General features: G+C 34.6%; 1 protein-coding gene across 1 annotated transcript; it reads right to left on the bottom strand.

The window, feature by feature from the left end:
* Positions 1–18073: 18073 nt before the first annotated feature.
* LOC126668514 (uncharacterized) lies at positions 18074–21098 on the bottom strand. Its single transcript, XM_050361704.1, has 6 exons — positions 20936–21098; positions 19811–20887; positions 19092–19702; positions 18646–18986; positions 18276–18549; positions 18074–18160 (listed from the first exon to the last, which is right to left on the bottom strand). Exons 1-6 carry the CDS (start codon positions 21096–21098, stop codon positions 18074–18076), a joined length of 2553 nt encoding a protein of 850 aa, XP_050217661.1.
* Positions 21099–24491: the final 3393 nt, after the last annotated feature.

Below are 24491 nucleotides of genomic sequence, written 5' to 3'. Positions count from 1 at the left end.
TTGATATTTAAAAATGGTATATTTTAATTTGAATAATTTTTTTAAAAAAATATTATTTAATTTTGTTTTTGGATTTCGGCTGGAACCGTGAATCCGAACAACAATCGACCAGATCCGAACCAGCGGTTTCGGGTCTCTTAGACGGTTCAGAGCCGATTCATATTTGTAATACCCCGTAAGTTTGACGTTGCTAAAGTAGGCAATGTGTCCCGTTTTGAACAACCGGAGCGACAAGAATATAAGATTATCGAAGTAATTAAATAAAATAAGATCCTAATAGGTTGGTTTTCAAATTCTAATAAAGAAATTTGGATATTAGAATTCAATAAAATAAGTGAAATCGAGGCTAAGAAATGTTATAAGAGAAAAGTATAAAGTGAAGTTTAAAGTTATGTATTGTTAATTATTGGGAATAATTAATATTATGATCGAGATCGATTGATAAAAAGATTATCAGAGAAATAATGTATCACGAAGTCGTATTATTTATTAGGTTATAAATAATACGTAAATATCTGAGTTAAAGTGATTAAATTGGATAAAAAAAAGTTAAAAAGCAATTGAGTAAAAGTAAAAGAAGTCGAAAACTAAAGTGATAATTAATTAAATTATATATGGATAATAAAAACAAAAATAAAAAGGATAAATAAATTGAGAGGTAAAGGTGAAAGATTTAGTTATACTTTTAACCATTATAATGGAGAATTTTTTTTAGAGGAATTAAAAAGTCTTTATTTTAAGTGAAGGACCAAAATAATATATTGACCAAGCCCTATGAAGGAAGTAACTTCATTTCTAAGTTGAATCAACTTGTAACTTTAGTATCAGAGAACAACAAAATGAAATAAACTCATTTCCTCCATCTCTCACGCTCATCATCATTGTTCTCCCCTAGGTTTTCCGTTTCTTGTCCGTTTTTGACGATTCTTGTTGCAAAACGATCATAACTCCACGAAAAATCAAGGTGAGCATATCGTTTTGTTGTTTTAATGGTTAATTTTTATGGGTTTTTAATTGAAAGGTTAGGGTTTCTGTGAAACCGTATCGAATTCGCATAATTGATCCATTTTAATCGTTTTTCCTATATTTGTGATAGTTATGAACATTATTGTGATGTCGGTAACGTTCGTATGTGTTGTAGGCATGACAAAAGGGATTTTTTATGGATGTTTTCAGCCATTAGGGATGCTGTCCTTGCTTGCACATCGCGCCTAAGGCGCGACGCGAGATTTGCTCTCGCGACGCGATGATGCTCATCGCGGCGCGAGGAGCCTTGGCATGGCGAGCCAAGGAAAGGACCGACGTGCCAAGGCCAAGGAAAGGCTGCCTTGGTCGTTGTTGATCCAATTTAGCGTACATAAATTTGATACTAAGTGTTTTAATTGATACGAGTTACAATGTTTCAATTCGACGGAAAATGGACGTAAAATTGTTATGAATTACAGTCTTGGTGCGAGATTGATATTTTGAGTTTCCTAAATCCAAATTAAGTTCTGGTTATTTGTACAGAAACTTGAGGATGTTATCTACAACTATCTAAGTTTACGTTTTTCCTAATCCAGTCTCTAATACATTCATTTTAACCAGAACATTATATTAAACGGTCTGTCTTGCAGTCTGAACCTTGTTTAGTAAAATTGGTATAAGTTAGTATACAAACCTTGTATTGATGCAAGGATTTTTTATTATGATTCTAGACTCATAGGGCTATAAGTTTTCCAAAGGGTTTGGTCCAATTGTTTCAATAGTGAGGTTTATGCATGATTTAGTACAAGGTATATCTTCTGTCTTTGTAGGCGGAACTGATACTTTGTTCCTTTCATGCATTTTCGAATAGAATTGTATCGAGATTAGACGCGAATAGAATATGATGATCTATGTTTGTGTTTGTGTCTCAAGTCTAGAATATCTCTAGAATTAGATTCTTACTCGAGTTACGTTTGTACTTGTCCTAGATACGGCAATGCAACCTACTACCGGATAAGGTGCTCGTGAATCTTGACCAGTGTCATCGATCGAAGTGTATTGGATAGCAAGTAGTGAGTACACTATATTACCCGTCGACATTCATAAAGCCGAGTAGTTTTATATACTAAAGGCTATATGAATATATTTTATGTTTGGATCGTATATTAATTGTATGTTTGAAAGTATTATACTATGTATATTTGAAAATGATTGTTTATCGTAATATGTTATTTTGATAATACATAAATATATGAAAGAAATACAAGTATTAAAAGTACGGGGAAGGGTAAAGTAACTGTAATACGTAATCGAATATCGAATAATATATGAATAGAGAAGTATCGTACATTCCTATATGTACTATAAATCATAATGACAATGCTATTTATACGTGTGTTATAGATGTATGTTTTTAAGTTGTAATGTGCATGTTATGGTCCAAATAAGGATCAAAAGAACCATAGATAAACATATCAAGTAAGTTGTGCTAAGGTACATTCAATAATAAGATCTGAGATACGAGGTAACTCGGTATAACTATCTCGGGACCTGTATCTCACTAATACTCGAAAAAATCCTCGGGACTCATATGATAAGAAAATTAAATATAGTATATCGAGAACCAATAACGATAACTATGATATGAAACAAGATACATAGGTTGGCTTTGCTATCAATGTCATCCAAATTAAAATACATCGATTATCTTGGCTATCCATGTCAGATGATCGAAAACACATCGGCTGACTTGACTATCACTACTAGAAATTCCGCTTTTAGCGACAGATTCAAAATCCGTCATAAAAATTACATTTAGCGACGAATTTTGAATCTGTCGGTAATCTCATCAAATTATTGGCGGGAGTTATCCCGCCAACTTTAGCGACGGATCTTCCGTCGTTAAAATTGGTGATTTTAGCGGCGGATTTTGAATTCGTCACTAAATCCGTCGCTAAAATTGGCGAAATAATTCTCATCACTTTTAGAGACGAGTTTAGCGAAAAATTTAATTAATTAAAAAACATAATTAAAAAAATATTTGAAAACATGATTATTTTTTTAAAAAAAAATTATTTATTATTTATTCACTAAAAAAATTAAAAAAATTATTTATTTATTATTTATTATTTATTAAAGAATAATTATTAATTATTTTTATATAAAAAAATTATTAAAAAATAAATTAATTATTATGTTGTAATAATTTTTATATAAAAATAATTATTATAAAAAATAATCAATTTAGAATGCGGGAATAAAGTGCGGGAGTAAATATTTTTTCTTTTTAATTATATTTAAATATAAAACACATAGAAATACAAAAAAAATATGAGTTGGGTAAAATGGAGGGTTGGAGAAATGGGAGGATAGGTGACCTACTGGGAAGTTGGAAATTCTGTGAAAATTTTGGGTGGGTGATGGTGTGTGGTCTATCGCGGGTGGGTTAGTGATGGTGGGCGACCGTTTAAATGATATTTCATTTTACGATTTTAATTAAGAAATTATTTTTATTATTTTTTTTATTTTTAAAAATTAGTGACGGATTTAGCTCCGTCGCTAAATTTTTAAAAATCGGTCGCAAATTTTTTTGTCCCGTCGCAAATTTTGTTTGCGACCAAATATATAGTGATGGATGTTGTCCGTCGTTAAACACGTTTTGCGATGGATTTTGGCCATTTAGCGACGGAAAAATCCGTCGCTAAATGGCTATTTTCTAGTAGTGTATCGATGTCAGATGATCGGAATACATCAGTTGGCTTTGCTATCGATGTCAGACATGAAAGATTAAAGAAATTCAATAAAAACAAAACGATCGATTATGAATACGAATCAGTTATATGAATTTGGAGTATGATTTGAAAAGACGCTGTTTTACGTAAAGTGGTTATAAAACGTTTTCACCCTTTATATATTATTTGCTAGTAATATCGTGAACTCCCTCAGTTTTATACTACCCTGTTGTCCCTCCCATTTTTCAGGTATAGTAGGTTTCAATTTGAAGAAGCTAGCTTCCGACGTTTTAATTCCTCAGAAGTTTCTTTATACGAGATTTGAAAGAAAGACGTTAATTCCAGACATCCGCGGTAGACTAGAATTCCTTATCTGTGTGTGTATGTGTGTGTGTGTGTGTATATATGCATTTTAACTCTGATGATTGTTTTAAATGGGGTCACATACATATATGAAATTATTTTATGAAAGCATAATCGATTTGAAAAGCGAAAAATAATTTACTATGTTTTTAGGCTTGATTAAATATACAAATAAATCAAGTGAAAACAGAATAACCATAAATCTCATATCGACTAGGAAATAAGAAGCAAACAAAGCACGCTACACACAATATAAAAGGGCCGCAAACCCATAAGTCCAGGACACGCAATCCAAATGAGAAAACGTCCCATACGATAAACAGTTCATCATCAAATCGATATCCAATACCAATGCCTAAATCCCTAAGTCATTAACCATATCCGACATCCGAACCTATCATTTGTCGCCGTCTGTGGGAAATTCCGAAACAAATTTCACTGTTTAGATTCGACTATGGCGGATACAAGATGTAACGGGACAAGAGGCCAAGGAAAAGGGCATCTTGTTGTGGATATCAATTGAAGACAGTCCCCGAAATCCCATAGCTTCAGTGGCAACCGGGAGATCGGGAATATTTTTTCAGGGATTCGGAAGTCCGACCCCCACTCTGGGAAATGAACTCGGTCAGGACTTTCAGCAATTCATGGGAAGAACAGATTCCAGCGGGTCTATTGGGATCTGTTCTTCACGATGGAAAAGACCCGCTGGGTCTGGGTCAATCGGTGGTGGTGGGTAGCCAGAATTTTCGGTCGGCGGCGGTGGGGTTGCCGGAGTTTTCGGTCGGCGGTGATAAGGTAGCCGGAGGTTTTAGTTGAAGAAGAAGAAGATTAGGAAAAAAGGTAGGAAAGAACCCTCAATTTTTTTATTAATTAAATATGATTAATTAGTGTTTTAATTAAAATTAATTATAGTTAATTAGGATTAATTTTTAAAATTAAGTAATTCCACTCTCTCTCTTTTTTTTCAAAAAGGTGAAACCAATCCGGTTTTGCATAGTTGTGGGGCGATTTGATCCGGTTTTGCGAGATTGGGCTTATTTGATACTTCGTGCCAAGTTCAGGGGGTAAATTGAATCTTCACTCACAATATAAATTAGTATTAATAATTGAATTCATAATTATAGAGTCAACCAGACGATCTCAGGCAAACCCTGTTGATGATTGGATCGTTCGTGCTCCAGTGTCGGGTGGACCCCATGACGGCACTGTGATTTCCAGTTTTCTTGGTCATGTTGCTTCCAAGATATGGGAGGGGGAGTTTAGAGGCATGTTGAAGTGCCAGAACAGATACTCTGCTTGTCAGAAGTGTGTGCTGTGGTATAAGGAAACATCAGAAGAGGATAGGGGTCTGATAAACTATACCGGTTTGCGTGTTACCTGAATCAATCACTCCTCTCAGCTCACATGCACATGGAATATGATGTGTCGACCTCAGCACACAGTCACACCGATCATGAACATCGATACTCAAATCTATCATACGCTCCAGTTCCTTATCGATTAAATCCAGACAATAATGTGAGACTTTGCACGACATGTAGTTGAATGGGAAACCCTGACGTCGGGAGCCTACATTCTGCCTTGACTGCTCGATTGGAACCTGCCAATATACGTAACATTTATATTAATAATACTACAATTATTAAGTATCACTAGTAGTAGTATCAAGTGTAACAGTAACATACCAAATCTCATTGAGCTGTGACTGTATAACCATATCCACCTTCGTCCACACTGTATCTAGTGAACCTGTACTAGAGTTAGGCCACTGCTTCAGCTGAGCATGTGCACTCTCCACTCTACATGTAGTGGTGTTTCCAAAATGCATCACATTATTCTTCCACGCGCAGGAGAACTTTTCTTTGTGTGCCAACCATGTCCCCTCAACATATTGTGCCACAGCTGGGAACGCCCTAGTTTGATTTCTCATGAGAATCACAGCCGCCTCATACTTTGTCTGTGTGGGAGCTTCAATAATGTTTTTCAACCTTCCGTTCTTGAATCCCTCTGCATAGCCTCTGTCTAACCCACATAGTCTGTAAACTTTGTCTTTCACATCCTTGTTGATGTGCCACGTGCAAAGTAGATGAGAAGTACGTGCAAATGCCTCTCTCACTGGTCAAACCAGCCCTAACTCCCGATCAGTAACAATAGCTGTCAGGTGGACATCACGTCAATCAAGAGCCTCAGTCTCTCTAATACCCATTTATAACTCTCTTCAGTCTCATCCTTTATAATTGCATACGCAATAATAAAGTTCTTATTGCACGGAGTCATCCCGATAATCTCAAAGAAAGGCATCTTATATTTTTTGGTCTTGTAGGTGGAATCCATACCGATGATCCAGCGGTAGTCTCGGAGTAACCTTACAGAATCTGGATACGCCAGAAAAATGTGAGTCAACATACTAGTTTCCGAATCGGCAAGCGTCCAATGCACATAACGGCCCTCCACAGCCATATGATAAAACTGGCCCACCACGTCCCTACCCTCAAAACCTGACCTCCTCAGGTTATCTCTGTAGTTGTAAATCTGTCTTTTGGTAGGGTTGTTAAATGGATTTTTCTCCTGTAGGGCGGCCCAAAGAGCATACGGCTTAGCTTGTGTCATGCTCATATCCCGCACAATCTGTTTGGCCGCCGGACTCAGTCCACTCATCTGACAATGTCCCTCGGGATAGACAACCAAGTCATGGTTATGCATACTCGTACTCCCGGATTTTGCAACGACTTTCCATGCTGCTCCCTTCAACTGCACCACAATCGCGAAACGACATTTACACGCCTTCGTCTTTGTATTCTTCCATCCAGAGGATTTTGAATCTGTGAACGTTCCTCTATACCGCTCACCCCGAGAACATTTAAAAAGCTTTCGTGTCCCCCCATTTTTGTGGGAAGAAATAACCAACTCGAACCCAATATGAATGGCAACTCGTTTCGCCCAATGAATTGCTTCAACGTCGCTTTTAAACTTTATTTCGGGATTAAACTATGCACTCTAATCGACACTGTCATCACTGAAAACTTCAAATTGAACATGTAAAGTAAGCATAAAAAAAATATTAGGTTTATATATTAATAATTAATTTATAAAATATTTTAAAAAAATATTAAAAGGATATGGGAAACATTTTTGCAGGTTCCGTAGGTGGAAACGTCTAGGAAGGATGTTTCTGCAGGTGGAAATGTCCTTCCTAACGTCTTCTTTGGACGTTTCCACCATTAAGGGACGTTCTCGTTGGACGTCCCTTACTATATGAGATGTCCTACGTGGACGTCCCTTTACCTGCTGGACGCGATTTTGGAACGTCCGGCAGGTGAACAGTGCGAATCAAATTATAAAAACGTAAAAAAAAGGTTAAAAACTTAAAAAATCTCGGAAGAATTCGGAAAAAAATTTCCGGTACTTGATACTTAAATCCCGATGACTTTGAAGCCTTATCGGTTTGAAATTCGAATAGGTTGAGAGAATGTGTTTTTTAATTCAGTTTTTAGTAAAAGGTCGAAATCGTAATAATTAGTGTGGTAATTAGTAAAATTAGGGCGATATTTAACAACACCCTTTTTAAATAGTGGTTAGGACATGCATTGTTTGATTTGATTTAGTTGGATTGAATAAACATAGAACTGCATATTCTATAAGAAATGAAATACAAAATAAATCACGGTACATATTTGTTTAAACTATCTTATTCTCAGAATCTTTTTCTCTAGATAAGATTTGCTACATTTAAGTAAGATTTAGTTAAACAATATTTATAATTTTTTTTATTTGATTCAATGGTTAGATTAATTTACATTTAACTAAATTTTTAGTTCAGTCACTTTTCTGAATTTTTCACATAACTGTTTTGAATTATGAATAAAATTCGGTTAGATTTTCAAAATAAGACTAAAATTTTTAATCAAAAGTTTGGAGTTCTAAAATCGGAAAATACATATATATAATTGGCCTAATGTCTTAAAAAATCGACCTTTTAACCCTTTTTCGATCCTACCCTGACGTTGAAAACATGTCAGTTTTATCCTATTTTGCATTTTATCGTTTCAATTGTACCCTAATTTTTTTAATTTTTGTTAATTTTTTACTTAAATGATAAAAGCATTAATTAACCATGTTTATAGATAAAATTAAAGTCATTTCCATTCAAAAAAGAACATATATGTCTTATTTTTAAAAACTAACTAAAAATCATAATCAAATAAAAACTAATTTAAATTTTTAATTAATTTAATTAAATCTAAATAAAATTTAAACATGTACAATTAATATATGCTATATATGGAGAACGTTTCTGAATTTTTTTTTTCAAATGTAAAGGACATCAATTTAATATTTCAGAGTACAATTGAAGCGATAAAATATGAAATATGGTAAAATTGAAAAAAATTCAACGTCAGGGTAGGATTGAAGATGGTAAGAAGTTTCCATAATAGAAAGTTCTTACCTAGACGGCTAGACCCGGTCCATGAAAAATTCATGGATCTATCCAATGAGGTGTTAGAGAAATGAGAAAAAAGAGAAAATAATAGTAAGAGAAAGAAAATCATGTTAGATTTTCTAACATCTCATTGGACAGGTGCATGGAAAATTTATGAACCGGGTTCAATTAGGTTAACACTATTTCAGCATTCGCATTGTTTAGTGAATAAAACTGAAACATAAAAATAAATATAAAGTTGAGCAAATCTTTATAAAGCCAAAGCCTAGCAAAATAACAAGGATTGCCGAATTTAAATTAATTACCATTAAAGAATTATATTCAATCCAAAAGCTATTATCTCAAGCTATTTCAAATGCACATATAACAATTTCAGCATAAAAGCAAATTCAGTTTCCAACTCCAAAAGCTAAAGAACTTCCTGAGAAACTTGATAAAGTCCGGAAAATGTCGCCGAATCTATCACTTCCAGGATAACCCAAAGATAATCCGTCCTCATTAATTTTGATTTAAGGTTATATTTGATCCACAAAATGAAATACACTGAGAATGAGATAGTTATTTTTTAGTTTTTTTAAAGGAGTATTTAATCCGTAAAATTATGGTATAATAATTTTATAAAAAACTATTATGTTATCTGAAATAAAAAATAAGTATTCTATAGAATAGATATGTTATTTCTTATTTATTCTATAAATCAAACATAGTCTAAAAGCAAAGAAAAGACAACAAAGAAATAACAATAGCCGAAAAACTTCCACATTATAAAATCTATTTATCGAAAAATAAATTTTAATTTTATTTACTTATAAATTTATATAAAAATATTATAATAATAAAATTTATTTATGACTTAACATAATCTGTAGACTAATTAGTTTGAATATTGGATAACTAAGTGGAAGTTACCATATATATACGCTTTTTGAACTATTTTTTGCAAAACTTTATCTTTTAATTCATTTTTGCAAAAATATGTTTTTTTTAATCTACCAAAAATCTACAAGTTGATTTGCAACGCAGGCTACTTCTATAAGACCAATTGCAGATACGATCGCAGATGATTCCGTGTCTAAATGTGCAGCTTTTTCTTTTACATGAACGACCCTTGATGCTACAAGTAAAACAGTAGGTAGAGCTTCATATAATTCAAAAAATACTAGTCTTTTCAAAACTTCATAAGTCAAGATATAACCTACAGAAAAATAGGCTAATGCAACCAATATTGCTTGTGTAATGGAAATATTTTTAGCATAAAGATTCCACTAATATGTAAAATTTAAAATCTCATTCTAAGTAAGAATTCTAGTAAGGGAAGGATGAAAATAACCCGTATTGGAAAATGAAATAGCACATGAAATTATAAGCTCTCAAGTAATGGAAGGAGTCGAACATGCTTCTAGCTCTATGATTCCAAATCGGAATCTTAAAACAAATTCTCTTGATCTGTTTATTAAGAAGAATTTTTAATTTAATTAAAATGTACAACAGTTTGCTAGAGAAGATTTTTCTTTTCTTAAATGATCTACCAAAAATCTATCGAAAGAATACTTTTGTAAAAAAAAAGTAAAAAAAGTGTTTACTCAAAAAAGGGCGTGTTTTTAGAATTATTTTTATCGAACATAGGTATTTTTTATAAGAAGCCCGATAATGTTCGCATAGACATATCTACCTACATGTATGAGTGGTCCATGAACATATGTTTTATTTTTATTTTTATATTAAATATGTTAAATGTGTAAGTATTTGTTTATTGAAATACAATAGTCTAGTAAAATAAATTTAGAAGATAGAGGACCAAAAATTAAGCATTTTACAAATTATATTAAGGCAGAGGATCGAGAAATAATTACTGAAATCTCTAAGAGGGGGTTGAATTAGATTTAATGGCTAATTAAAAATGATTGGAAAGGAAAGTGTTGGAGTTAGGGCTTAGAAGAAGACACACAGAGATTTTAGAGTGGTTCGGATTAAACACTAATCCTACATCCGCTACTCAATCAAAGATTGAGATTTTCCACTAGAAATTAACTTGATTACAAGATATAAAAATGGTGCTTTAAAACTAAACACCCAACTTGAAATTTTTCCAAAGCTAAAACTCCTAACTTATAACTAATTGATTTTTACAAGTCTTAATCAATAACCCACAAATAGAAACAATAAATGCTCTAACTAACTAGAACAACAAACAATCAATATGAAGAATTGATATACAATAAATTTGAGAGAATTTTTGGTAGTTGAGAGCTTTTGAAATTTGCAATTAATTGTTCTAACTTTGCTCAAAGAGTTAGAACAAGTCTTTAAAGCCTTCTTGATGATGTGTCAATGTTCCATTGGTCCAAGCCATTTTCTTCCCGTTATTTTCCAATAAAAATCTTCATTAATAAAGTGCCAGAACAGTCTGAACAATCGTTTAAATAAGTGTACGATCGTTTGCTTATAACGGTTAAGAAAAGATTCGAAATTTTGGCCTGTGAACGATCGTTTAAACATTATAAACGATCGTCCATTATATTTTGAACGATCGTTTATAGATCGTTTAAGCGATCGTTCCCTAGACTGTCTTGAAAACGGAGAGACAACATTGTGTGAAATATTTTAAACGATCGTTTACAAATTTGAACGATCGTTCATAATAAAAATTTCATAGGAACGTTCAGAAAAACGCTGCACAAAGCTTGAATTTAGTTAGACTTAAATAAACGCCAATTGATTGAATATATCAAAATAAGGTTAAAAGACACATGGTCCAACATTCTCCCCCTTTTTGATATAGACAAGCAATTGGCCTAAAAACGAATTAAATACGGAAAATTAAAGAACTCCCCCCTTAAGATGATAACAATTTAGGGGTTTCAAAAAAAATTTAATTCATTTTTAGACATTTTTAATAAGTGAAACAATTAAAAGTTCTCCCCCGATTGGCTATAGGCAAAAAGAAAATCAAAACATAAATCATGCAACAAAGGCGGAAAAGCATGAAATTAACAACGGAGAAAGCCGCAAGCAAACGAGGTGTAAATCATCAATATATATAAGCCACGAAAAGAAAATATACTCATAACATATAATAAGGCAAAAGTCATAGGCCAAGCACGAAACATAAAACCAGAAAATACACCTATGAAGCAAAATAAACACGAGCTAAACAATGCTCGGAAAAGATCGAAACATTGGACCAAAAAGGCAACAAACTTGATATAGCAAAAACAAGCCATCAAAATAACACATGTGTCCATACGTCTCGAAACGAGAAATCTCCAAAAGCAAGAACATAAAACCGAGTAAAATCAAGCGCCACCACCATCAAAAGCATCCACTTCACGTGCCAAGGATTCGTCATCTATCGGAGCGGCGGAACTTGAGCCAATACCGTGAAAGAGATGTAAAGCACGCATGTCTCTTTTAATACTCTCAAAGCGTCGATCATACATAGAATGAGCATTGGTGATTGTCGTACCAAGCGACTCAAACGAGTATCCATAAGTTGAAAACTAGATTCAACCGAAGACCGAAAGGATTGAAGACTCGAAAGGATAGAGTTTAAAGGATCGTTTTGAGAGGAGGAAGACGCGGGATCAAAGGGACGAGGAGTTGGCATGAATGAGATAGGTGGAGAAGGTGCTCGGAAACCATCGTTGTGAGCGGCTTCTTCATCGCGAAGTTCGGGAGGAGGAACCGGATCATTATCCTCCGTTGTACCACGAAAAACATAAGCTTGAGACACAGGATCAAGAACAATGATATGGGCATTAAGAAGAAAATCCGTATCTAGGACGGAAATGGATTGATCCCGAAGAGGCGGAAACTGATCATTGAGAGATGCAGCTCCAACACGGCAAGCAATACGAGTCACAAATCGACCAATTGTGATCGCACTACTTACTTTGGTCTATAAGGCAATACTAAGGAGTCTATCGATGAAAAACAAGCCACTTTGCACCTTAATATTTTCCAACGCACAATGCATAAAAAATAAGTCATGCTTAGTCATTTTTTCATGCGACATACCACGAGCATTGATAGAGTATGAGATTACACGTTGAAAATACCAAAGAGAGAGCGATTTGAACAAAGAGCAACTATGTTTACGCTCATCCCATTCAATAGGGGCAGAAATCAAGCTACGATAAACACCACGAACAATAAACACGGTGTGACTCATATTAGGTAGACCCTCATCCGAAAAAACAAACATCTCATTAAAAGCTTCCCTAGAAACCGTATATGCAACACCTTTGAGCTTAAAAGTCAAGGTGTAATATGGAAGACCCGTAGATGTTGGACTTTTGGAAACAACCAAAGTTGACAAGAATTCAAGTGTTAACTCCCTATCACAAACATTGTCAACATTTAAAAAAGTATGCCAACCTAGATTATCAACCCAAGATTTAAACTCAGACTTAAAAACTAGAGATTCAATGGTATTCATGGAATGGATACAAGAGCATTGAAAGGGACGCTTAGAGAGGTACTCATACCGTGCACGGGCATTAGCGTCGAGATTGAGCGGGTTTGGACCACGGGGCGGTGGAGGAGCGCGTGTGGAGGTCTTTCGCTTCTTAGGAGCCATGGAAGCCGGATTGAGATGGAGAAGACCAAGAAATCAAGCAAAACCGAAAAACCCCAAAAGCTAGGGTTTCCAAAACCCAAAAAAAAACTGATTATAACTTGAAATTGAAGGTTGAAATCGATGTAAAGGAGGTTGAAGATGTAATTTTGGTGTAAAATTGGAGTAAAACGGTGAGGGAAGGTGGATTTGGTGGTGGTTGGAGAGAAAACGGCGGAGGAAGAAGGAAAAGAGAGGATAGGAGAAGAAAAGACAGTTCGGTGTTTAAAACCAGAAAATTGCAGGTAAACGATCGTTCAAAAATATAAACGATCGTTCAGAAAGTTTTCAACGATCGTTTATCGGTCGTTTTACACGATCGTTAAACAGACTGTAACTTTAAGAAATGAGGTGTGCTGAAAAGAAATTTTAAACGATCGTTTAGAAGGTAAACGTTCGTTTCTTTTATAAACGATCGTTTGATCTGTATGAACGATCGTTTTAAAAAAAATGGAAGTTAAAAACAGAGTTTTATGAAAAAAAACAGTAAAAATAAGGTTTTTAAGAAAACACCACAAGACCTTAGAGAAAAAATGGACTAGGTTGATATTATACTCATAAAAAAAATTGAATATTGAACAAATTCAATTTCCAACAAGATAAGTAAAAAGAAGCATCAAACAAATACATCAAACAAGGCATGAACAACACTAATACATAAAAGAGATCATGGTAAAGAGCTACCATCAAGCATACCAATTTCTCTAATAATGAAATTCATACGATCTTCATTTAGAGGTTTGGTAAAAATGTCCGCAAGTTGATTAGTCGTGTCGATGAATTCAATCACAACATCACCATTTTGCACGTGGTCACGAATGAAATGATGGAGAATGTCTATGTGTTTACTCCTAGAGTGTTGAATGGGGTTCTTGGAAAGGTTAATTGCACTTGTATTGCCACATTTGATGGGAATGTTGGCAAGTGCAATACCGTAATCATTAAGTTGTTGCTTAATCCAAAGGACTTGAGCACAACAACATCCGGCCGCTACATATTCGGCCTCTGCGGTTGACAAAGCCACAGATACTTGCTTTTTACTACTCCAAGAGATCAAACTATGACCTAAGAATTGGCAAGTCACGGAGGTACTTTTACGATCAATAAGACAACCCGCATAGTCGGCATCGGAGTAAGCAAGCAACCTAGGGTCCACATTTCTAGGGTACCAAATTCCTAGATTCAAAGTGCCATGCAAATATTTAAAAATACGTTTAACGGCATGCAAATGAGATTCCTTTGGACAAGATTGAAAACGAGCACACAAACACACACTAAACATGATATCGGGCCTACTAGCGGTAAGATAAAGAAGGGATCCGATCATACCTCGATACATTGTGATATCAATGCATTTACCCGATTCGTCTTTGTCCAATTTCGTTGTGGTGCTCATTGGTGTTTTGCTACTAGATGAGGTTTCCATTCCAAACTTCTTAAGTTTTTCCTTGGTGTATTTGGATTGATTTATGAAAATTCCATCTTTGTCTTGTTTGATTTGTAGTCCGAGAAAGAATTTGAGCTCCCCCATAAGACTCATCTCAAACTCCTTAGTCATACACTTAGCAAAATACTCACAAAGTTGTTCATTAGTAGCACCAAAAATAATATCATCAACATATATTTGAACAAAAAGGATATCATGCTTATGATGTTTTGTAAAAAGTGTCGTGTCAACTTTGCCTTTGGAAAAACCGTTTTTAAGTAAAAAAAAACCACTCAATCTTTCATACCAAGCTCTAGGAGATTGTTTTAAGCCATATAAAGCTTTGCGGAGTTTGTAAACATAGTTGGGATGTTTAAAATCTTCAAAACCGGGAGGTTGTTTAACATAAACTTCCTCCTCAATAAAACCGTTTAAAAATGCACTTTTAACGTCCATTTGAAAGAGTTTAAAATTCATGCAAGATGTATATGCTAAAAGCATGCGAATGGCCTCTAAACGAGCAACCGGAGCAAAAGTCTCTTCATAATCAATGCCTTCCTCTTGATTATAGCCTTGGGCAACCAATCGGGCCTTGTTCCGAGTTATTACTCCGCTTTCATCCAACTTGTTACGATAGACCCATTTTGTTCCAATAATGGTTTGACCATTTGGAGGAGGGACTAACTCCCAAAGTTTATTCCTTGTGAATTCATTGAGTTCATCTTGCATAGAAATCACCCAATTTTCATCAACTAGAGCTTCACTAACTTTAGTGGGCTCAAATTGAGATAGGAAAGCTAGATTACCCAAAGTACGAAAGTGAGAGCGAGTACTTACTCCCTTTGACGTATCACCAATGATCAATTCTTGTGGGTGACTTTTCTTGAAAGCCCAATCCTTGGGTAGATTATAGGTATTACCATGAAATTGAATCGGAGGAGGGGATGCGGTTTCCACTTTATCCACTCCTTGAATTTGTTGAGTCTCTACATTAGTAGTTGGATTTTCTTGATTTTCAACAATCGTGAGATCCTCAAATGCACCTATAAAATCATGAACAAACGAGTCCTTTTCCGGAAATTCTTTGGAGGACTCATCAAATACCACATGCATGGACTCTTCAACAACTAAAGTACGCTTGTTAAAGATTCTAAAAGACTTGCTATTAGAGGCATAACCCAAGAACTCACCTTCATCCGTTTTAAAGTCAAATTTTCCAAGAGCATCCTTGGTATTTAATATAAAGCACTTGCATCCAAATACTCTAAAGTACGATATCTTGGGTTTTCTTCCCATCCAAAGCTCATAAGATATTTTATTCAAGATAGGTCTTTTAAAGATGCGGTTTGAAACATAACAAGCGGTGTTCATAGCTTCGGCCCACAAGTAATGAGGTAAGTCATACTCGTTAAGCATAGATCGAGCCATTTCAACCAAAGTGCGGTTTTTCCTTTCAACAACCCCATTTTGTTGAGGCGTTCGAGGAGAAGAGAAATTATGTGAAATACCATTTTCTTCACAAAAAGTTTTAAAAGACTCATTTTGAAATTCGATTCCATGATCACTTCGAATACTTGAAATAGATGAATCTTTTTCTTTTTGAACACGTTTTGCAAGACTTTTAAAACCGTTAAAAGCTTCATTCTTATGAGCCAAGAATATAACCCAATTGAATCTAGAGTAATCATCAACGATAACAAATGCATAGGACATGTCACGCAAGCTAGCAACTCTCATAGGTCCACACAAGTCCATGTGAAGTAATTGTAATGGTCTAGTGGTAGAAACAACATTTTTATCTTTAAAAGAAGACTTGTGTTGTTTTCCCATTTGACAAGGTCCACAAACTTTGTTGATAGGAGTAAAATACTCCTATATTACGAGTCACTTTTACATTGCTTTGTATACTTTTATCGCATGTTTCGAGTGATTATATCGCTTATTACGTGTGTTAGTGTTTCAGGATAAATGGAGCGTATGTGAAGGGTTTTGAGTCCAAAAGAGCAAAGAATCGATGATATTTGGAAGTCGGGAGATGGATTGAAGTGAAAGAGCAATTAAAGATCGAATGAAGCTTATTTCTGCATGGTCTCGATCGAGAAGCAGATTATGCCTTGGCTTCTCGATCGAGAAGAAAGGCCATATTTTCCAGATTTTTGAGAATTATTGCTTCTCGATCGAGAAGCTGACTTTAATGAGGCTAAAGTCAGCTTCTCGATCGAGAAGTCCCAAATTTCAGCATCTCAAATCCTTTTGGGTTCTTGTGTTCTCTTGGCCCATTTCCACTTTTGGCCAAACAAGCTTGTAATAGGATGTTTTTTATTTCCTTTTTGGGCTTTACTATTTAAAGGCACCTTATATCACATTTTAGGTTAAGCCTCTTTTTATAGCAACAATTATTACTCTAGCAATTATTCTCTTAGTTTGTGTGACTTGTTCTTGGAGATTCCTCCATTGTTAAGGATTTCAAGCTTTTATTTCCAGATTTTTGGGTTTTGAATTCATCTTTAATACAAGCTTAGTTATTGAATCTTCATTATCTTGTTCATGCTTTATTGTTCTTCATTGTTATTTGAGATAAGTTTTCTCACTTTTATTATGTTGATTTACTATTGCTTAGTTGTTGTTTTAACTTTAATCATGAGTAGCTAAACTCCTAGTCTAGGGGTTGTTTATGATTGCTATATATGATTGCTAGATGATTGGTTAGGGTTGTATGGGTTAGGGTTTTGTTGTGTTTAATGATCTTAATGCTTAGATTAAGTTAGCTTCTTAATTTATGATTTGTGTTTGATTAGTGAGGGCGAGAGTTAAGCTAATCGAATAGACCTAGTTGAGCATAAGCTTAAGACCTAAATGCGCGAGAGTGATTTAGGAATTTAGCGGTTGTTTGAGTTTGCGGATTAATCGGATTGATTGTTGTAGTCGACATCCAATTGCGCGAGAGTGAGTTGGATTTCGACTCATTAATCAATTGTCGGTTCTTCAACTTCCGGCTCGAGAGAGCGGATTTAGATACCTTAGAATGGCTCGACCCGAACCAATACCCGTATACCCGATCTATTACCTAGGAGTCTCGTTGGCATGATTAGCAACCCTTAGGCGCCTTTAATTATTGTTTTTAATCCTTTAATCAATTAGTTGTTTAATTCTTAATTGCTTCTTAGTCTAATCAGTGATTGCTTAATTTTAGTTCCGTTGTTATTAATCAAAAATCCAACTACTCTTTGCTTTCCGAATTGAAAATCAAAGTCAATTTCATTCACTTTAAACCCCTTGTCTCCGTGGGATCGACACTCGACTTGTCGAATTACTACAAGTTGGGTTAATTCTCAACAAGTTTTTGGCGCCGTTGCCGGGGACTAGGTTGCGTTTGATTGATTGAAAGTATTTTGAAATTCGGTCGAGTTAGCGTTATTTTCTGTTTTTACTTTTATTGTTCGTTCTTACGTTTTCGTGATTTACGCTCGGTTCTCTTGTCTTTGTTTGTGTAGGAATCTACCCTTCGTGTATGCATAATACACGACGTGCTAACCTTCCACTAGAACCTTTCCAAGAGGATCTATGTGAAATACCATTTTCTTCACAAAAAGTTTTAAAAGACTCATTTTGAAATTCTGTTCCATGATCACTTCGAATACTTGAAATAGATGAATCTTTTTCTTTTTGAAAACGTTTTGCAAGACTTTTAAAACAGTTAAAAGCTTCATTCTTATGAGCCAAGAATATAACCCAATTGAATCTAGAGTAATCATCAACGATAACAAATGCATAGGACATGCCACACAAGCTAGCAACTCTCATAGGTCCACACAAGTCCATGTGAAGTAATTGTAATGGTCTAGTGGTGGAAACAACATTTTTAGCTTTAAAAGAAGACTTGTGTTGTTTTCCCATTTGACAAGGTCCACACACTTTATCTTTTGAAAAATTTAGCTTGGGCAAACCTTTGACAAGTTCATCCTTGCTAACCTTATTTAAGAGGTCTAAGCTAGCATGACCAAGTCTACGGTGCCACAACCAAGATTCATCGCTAAGTGATAGTAAACACTTGCCATCTCAGTTTTCAAGCGTATCCAAGTCAATTATGTAAGTGTTTTGCCTTCGGTGCCCTTTGAAGATAACCGTGTTATCCATTGGTTGGATAACATAGCAAGCTTTGGAATCAAAGTTGACATTATAGCCCTTATCACACAATTGACTTACACTCAAAAGGTTATGTTTTAGACCATTAACAAGCCACACATTTTCTATAGAAGGAGAAGAGGAGTTACCTATTTTGCCAATCCCTACAACTTGACCTTTGGCATCATCACCGAAGGTGACATTTCCCAACTTTTTACGTTCCAATTGGGTGAAGTTGGAGATATGGCCGGTCATGTGCCTAGAAGAACCGCTATCGACATACCATTTGGTTTTATTCACCACGGTTTCCTTTGGCACCTAGATCAAACAAACTCAAACTTTAGGTACCCAAATCACATTGGGTCCTTGAAAGTTAGCACTAGAATAGTCCAAGGGAATTAACCTCAATTGGACTTTTCTAACATAGCAATCAACATTCTTATGGCCATATCTCATGCAATAAACGCATTGAAGTCTAGGGGACATGTGAGCATAAGATGGATAAGTATTGGCTCTAGGAGCCTCACATGTGTGAGCATAACAATGTGCACAAGAGTGATCATAAGTGTATGCATGAGCATAGTTATGAGAATGAGCATAAGGATATGAATGAACATGATTCTTTTTCATACTTCTCTTCTCCCATTTGTGACTATATTGAGAAGCATGAGTATGTCTAGGGGGTCTTGTACCCACTTTGCTCTTAGGCTTGGGGGCCACAAAAGGCTTAGCCTTGGGAGCTTGAGCATACCTCTTCTTCACCTCTTTTGGTTTGACCAAAGAAGGAGGAACTTCTATAGAAGAAGTTTGAGATGAAGAAGCTTTCACAAAAGTAGTCACACTTGAGGAATAGGGATTGTGACTATAGCCAAACCCAAATTTTATGGTTGGGTTTCTTTGAGAATGAAGAAGATTGTCCAAAGATTCCTTCCCTTTGTGAAATCTTGAGATAGAGCTATTTAGAGAAAGAATTTCACTCTTTAGTGTTTTATTTTCCTTAAGCAAGACATTTACATCTTGCTTAGGGATAGATTCTAAAGAAGACTTTAAGTCTTGAATTTCTTTCTTCAAATTGAGCATCTCAATTTTAGCCATAGAGGCTTCCTTTTTAAAAAGTTTTATTTTGGCATGATAGTCACTACGTTTGTTGGTTAACTCATTTATCATGTCATGGCATTCATCATCAATCTCATAAACCAAAGAGTCATCAACCAAAGCATTCTCAATATTAACAACATTAGTAGCACTAGCAACATTTTTCATAACAACAATACCACTAGTACTATCATGAGATTCTATACCTATGCCATCCCAAGAGATAAAGGGTGGAGTACTTACCTCGGATGGAGACTCATCAACTAAAGCCATGAAGCAAAGATTTGCTCTTGCCTCTTCTTGGCAATCTTCATCGGATTGATAATCATTTTCATCATCCCAAGTGGTGATGAATCCCTTCTTATCCTTTTGAAAGGATTTCCTTTGCCCTTGTCGACATTCCGGTCTAGTATGACCCGGTTTGCCAAAACAATAGCAAGTAACATCTCTTCTAGGAGTAGGAGTCTCTTGTTTAGAGTTGGATGATCTCTTGAAGTTTGAGGACTCACCCTTTTGCTCATATTTTTGAACTTGAGACTTCTTCCTTGTTCTCCATTCCCTTACTTTCTTAGACAATAACACCATCTCTTCATCACTTGCATTAAGCTCCTCTTCAACCTTACTTTCAATTTCTTTAGCCTTCAAAGCAATTCCCTTAGTTTTCTCTTCTTGAGACTTCTTCAATTCTTGAATTTCTTTCATGTAAGTCATCTCATGAAGAAGTAAGTTTCCGATAAGCTCATCGGTTCTCAAATTCCTTATGTCATGGGATTCCTTAATGGCGGTTATCTTTGGTTGCCAATCAAGGAGAGGCAATGAACGAAGAATTTTGCCATTGATTTCACCAAGAGTATAGTGCTTACCAAGCTTCTTGAGATTGGTGGTAATGCCAAAGAGTCTATTGGTAGTTTCGGTGACGGTCTCATTTGGCTTGTTCTTGAACCCTTCATATTCTCCAATGAGAAGCTCAACCTTCTTATTCTTAACTTGAACTGTTCCTTCATGGTAGTTCTCAAGAATCTTCCACATATCATGAGCCGTTGTGCAATGTTGAACCCTTCCTTGCTCTTCTCTACACAAAGAAGAAAAGATCACACAAATAGCTTTCCGGTTGAGAGCATTAGCTATAACATGATTCTTGGTTTAATCTTTCCTTGGCCAAGGTATAATACCACCATTCAAGTCTTGAGTAGGAGCCACATAACCATCAAGAACCATATGCCATAAGTTCACACCATCCATATCAAGATTGTTTTCCATACGGAATTTCCAATTTGGATAATCCGTTCCATCAAAGAAAGGACGAAGAGTATGAGTAAAATTTTCGGTAGCCATTTAGATCTTGTACTCGCAATTAAGCAAAAGAAAATGAGCAACTAGGCTCTGATACCAATTGAAATCCCTAAGAGGGCGGTGAATTAGATTTAATGGCTAATTAAAAATGATTAGAAAGGAAAGTGTTGGATTTAGGGTTTAGAAGAAGACACAAAGAGATTTTAGAGTGGTTCGGATTAAACACCAATCCTACATCCACTACTCAATCAAAGATTGAGATTTTCCACTAAAAATTAACTTGATTACAAGAAACAAAAATGGTGCTTTAAAGCTAAACACCCAACTTGGAATTTTTCCAAAGCTAAAACTCCTAACTTACAACTAATTGATTTTTACAAGGCTTAATCAATAACCCACAAATAGAAACAATAAATGCTCTAACTAACTAGAACAACAAGCAATCAATATGAAGAATTGATGCACAATATACTTGAGAGAGTTTTTGGTAGTTGAGAGCTTTTGAAATTTGCAATTAATTGTTCTAACTTTGCTCAAAGTGTTAGAACAAGTCTTTAAAGGCTTTTTGATGATGTGTGAATGTTCCATTGGTCCAAGCCATTTTCTTCCCGTTATTTTCCAATAAAAATCTTCATTAATGAAGTGCCAGAACAGTCTGAACGATCGTTTAAATAAGTGTACGATCGTTTGCTTATAACGGTAAAGAAAAGATTTGAAATTTTGGCCTGTGAACGATCGTTTAAACATTATAAACGATCGTTCATTATGTTTTGAACGATCGTTTATAGATCGTTTAAGCGATCGTTCCCTACACTGTCTTGAAAACGGAGAGACAACATTGTGTGAAATATTTTAAACGATTGTTTACAATTTTGAACGATCGTTCATAATAAAAATTTCATAGGAACGATCAGAAAAACGCTGCACAAAGCTTGAAATGAGTTAGACTTAAATAAACGCCAATTGATTGAATATATCAAAATAAGGTTAAAAGAAACATGATCAAACAATTACTTATAAAGTATATTTAGGCAAAGAACCAAAAACTAATTACTTAGAAATTTTATACAAAATTAATATTATATTAATTTTCAAGTATTTAATTGAATATACATAAAAATATAACATTTGAAAAATCGGTTAACCTAATTTAGATTACGGACATTTTGATAGTATTTGCAACATTTTAGTTATATTTTGAGGATATAATAACTTGTCAAGAATAGTTAGATAAATTTATTTTTACAAATTTTGATATTTTATACTTTAAATCTTTATAGTTATGTAATACTTTTAAAATATAATAATTAGTGGGGAATAATGATAAAAATGATTCATTATTTAAAAAAATATAATTAATGTAGTATATACTTATAAATTTTATTTTATTTACGACAAATGAATCGAAATGTATAAAATTACTACATCTATAGGTTTTTACATATGGATGGCAATGGGGCGGGGGTGGGGAAGCTATCCCCATCCCCGTCCCCGTTTGTATGGGGAATCCTCATCCCCGTCCCCATTTATTTGATAGTGATTAATCCATCCTCATCCCCATACCCGTGAGTTTCCCATCTCCATGGATATCCCCATATCCCCATATTTTAATATAAATATTTAAATATTTTTATGAAATATTTGAGAAAAAAATATAAACTATTCAATATTAACAATATAAAATATTATAAATTAAATTATTCCAAAAATTAATTAATCATATAAAATATTCAACAATTTTAAATATTAAAATAAAATAATCAAAATAAAATAAAAAGTCGCTAATTCAATATCCTGATAATTAAATAAAATTATTAAAAAATATGTATAATATAGTAAACATTATTACAAATTATATAAAAAATTATATAAAATAGATCGGGTCCCATGGGGACGGGGATGGGGATCCCCATGGGGTGGGAACTACACCTCCCGTCCCCTCCTCATCCCCGTGGATGGGGAATAATCTTCCCCCATCCCCGTACCCATGGGGGCAATTGGTGGGGATTCCCCGCCCCAATAGGGGGCGGATCCCCATGGGGATCAGGGAATCCCCTCCCCATTGCCATCCCTATTTTTACACTGAGTCCACGTATAGCTGTTTTGTAATACCCCGTATTTTTATAAGCTACGTGTAAAGCTTATATTAGTCGAGAATACGTAAATTAAATTTAAACGTAAATTTAATTTATGAGTATCACTAAAAATATATCGTAATAATAAGAGTTTAAAATTTAAATCGAGGATTTAAATTTTAATAAAGGGATATAAACGGGATTAATAGAACAGAAAATACGACTGGAGTCGTAACATAAAAATATATTGATAATTAATATATCAGTATACCACTCTAATCGGAGAGTTTAATATTTCGGACAAAACCTCGAAATTAAAATGTCGAAACTCGGAAGTCTCGACGTGCAATTAACGAATATAGGTTAAAGATATATATAAATATATAATAAAAAAAATAAAAAAAATAAAAAAGAAATGAATTGGGTGAGGCGGTGAGTGATGGGAAAGTAAGGAAAAATATTTCCTTTAATCCCTAAACTCTTACTTTAAATAGTTTTAGTTATAAACTAATTAAGTATTATTCGTTAGTCCAAATTAAAATAAAATAAAATATAAGTCCCGAGCGAATAATTTTGGTGTCATTATTCGCGAAATAATTTGACAAAGCTATCGTCAAAATTTCATGAAATTTGGACGTAAAAAGTTTAATCAAGTGGGACTGATTTGGACCTATTAAATCTTCAAAGATTTATTAAGAATAAAATATAAGTCGGATAAGAATAAAAATTATATTTTATTCTTGTTATATTTTATTTGATTTTTGGTTAAATTTTCACGAAATTTAGAAATCATTTCCGTTTGAGTTACGAACGACTATTTAAGAATTTGAGTTAAAGTGATGAATTAGCCAAATCCTATATATATAAACTTTTCATTTGAAATTAAGGTTCAGAGCTTCATTTCCTTTCTTTTGAAAGGAAATAGAGCAGCTCTGCTCTCTGAAGCTCGCGCGAAGATTAGGGCTCCGAGTGGTTCCGTCCGTTTCTCAATTTTAACTCCGTTTCTTCGACGATTACTCAAGTAATTGAGGTACTAAATCCGTATTAAACGTTTATTTTAATATATTTCGATATATATCGAATATATATTCGTTTATAAACGGTTACCGTATCGAATCGAACGTATACCTATTATTTTTACGTTTCGAATGTGAATTTGGATAGATTGGATTTTATATACGTATTAGGAGCGGAAAAACGAGGTTAAAAGCATGTCGGAATGGCCCGGGGATCGATTTCCCCGGGACTGGCCTGCTGTGCGCCCGCACAGCAGAGGCTGTGCGAACGCACAGCCAGTCACGTGCGGACGCACAGTGACTTAGTGGGACGTGTGGGTAGGGACTTTTCCGGACTTTTTCGG

This window comes from Mercurialis annua, linkage group LG2 (genome assembly GCF_937616625.2).
Source record: "Mercurialis annua linkage group LG2, ddMerAnnu1.2, whole genome shotgun sequence".
NCBI classification, from domain to species: Eukaryota; Viridiplantae; Streptophyta; class Magnoliopsida; order Malpighiales; family Euphorbiaceae; genus Mercurialis; species Mercurialis annua.
The sequence above is the reverse complement of the archived record's forward strand: the minus strand, read 5'-3'. Positions and strand labels throughout refer to the sequence as shown.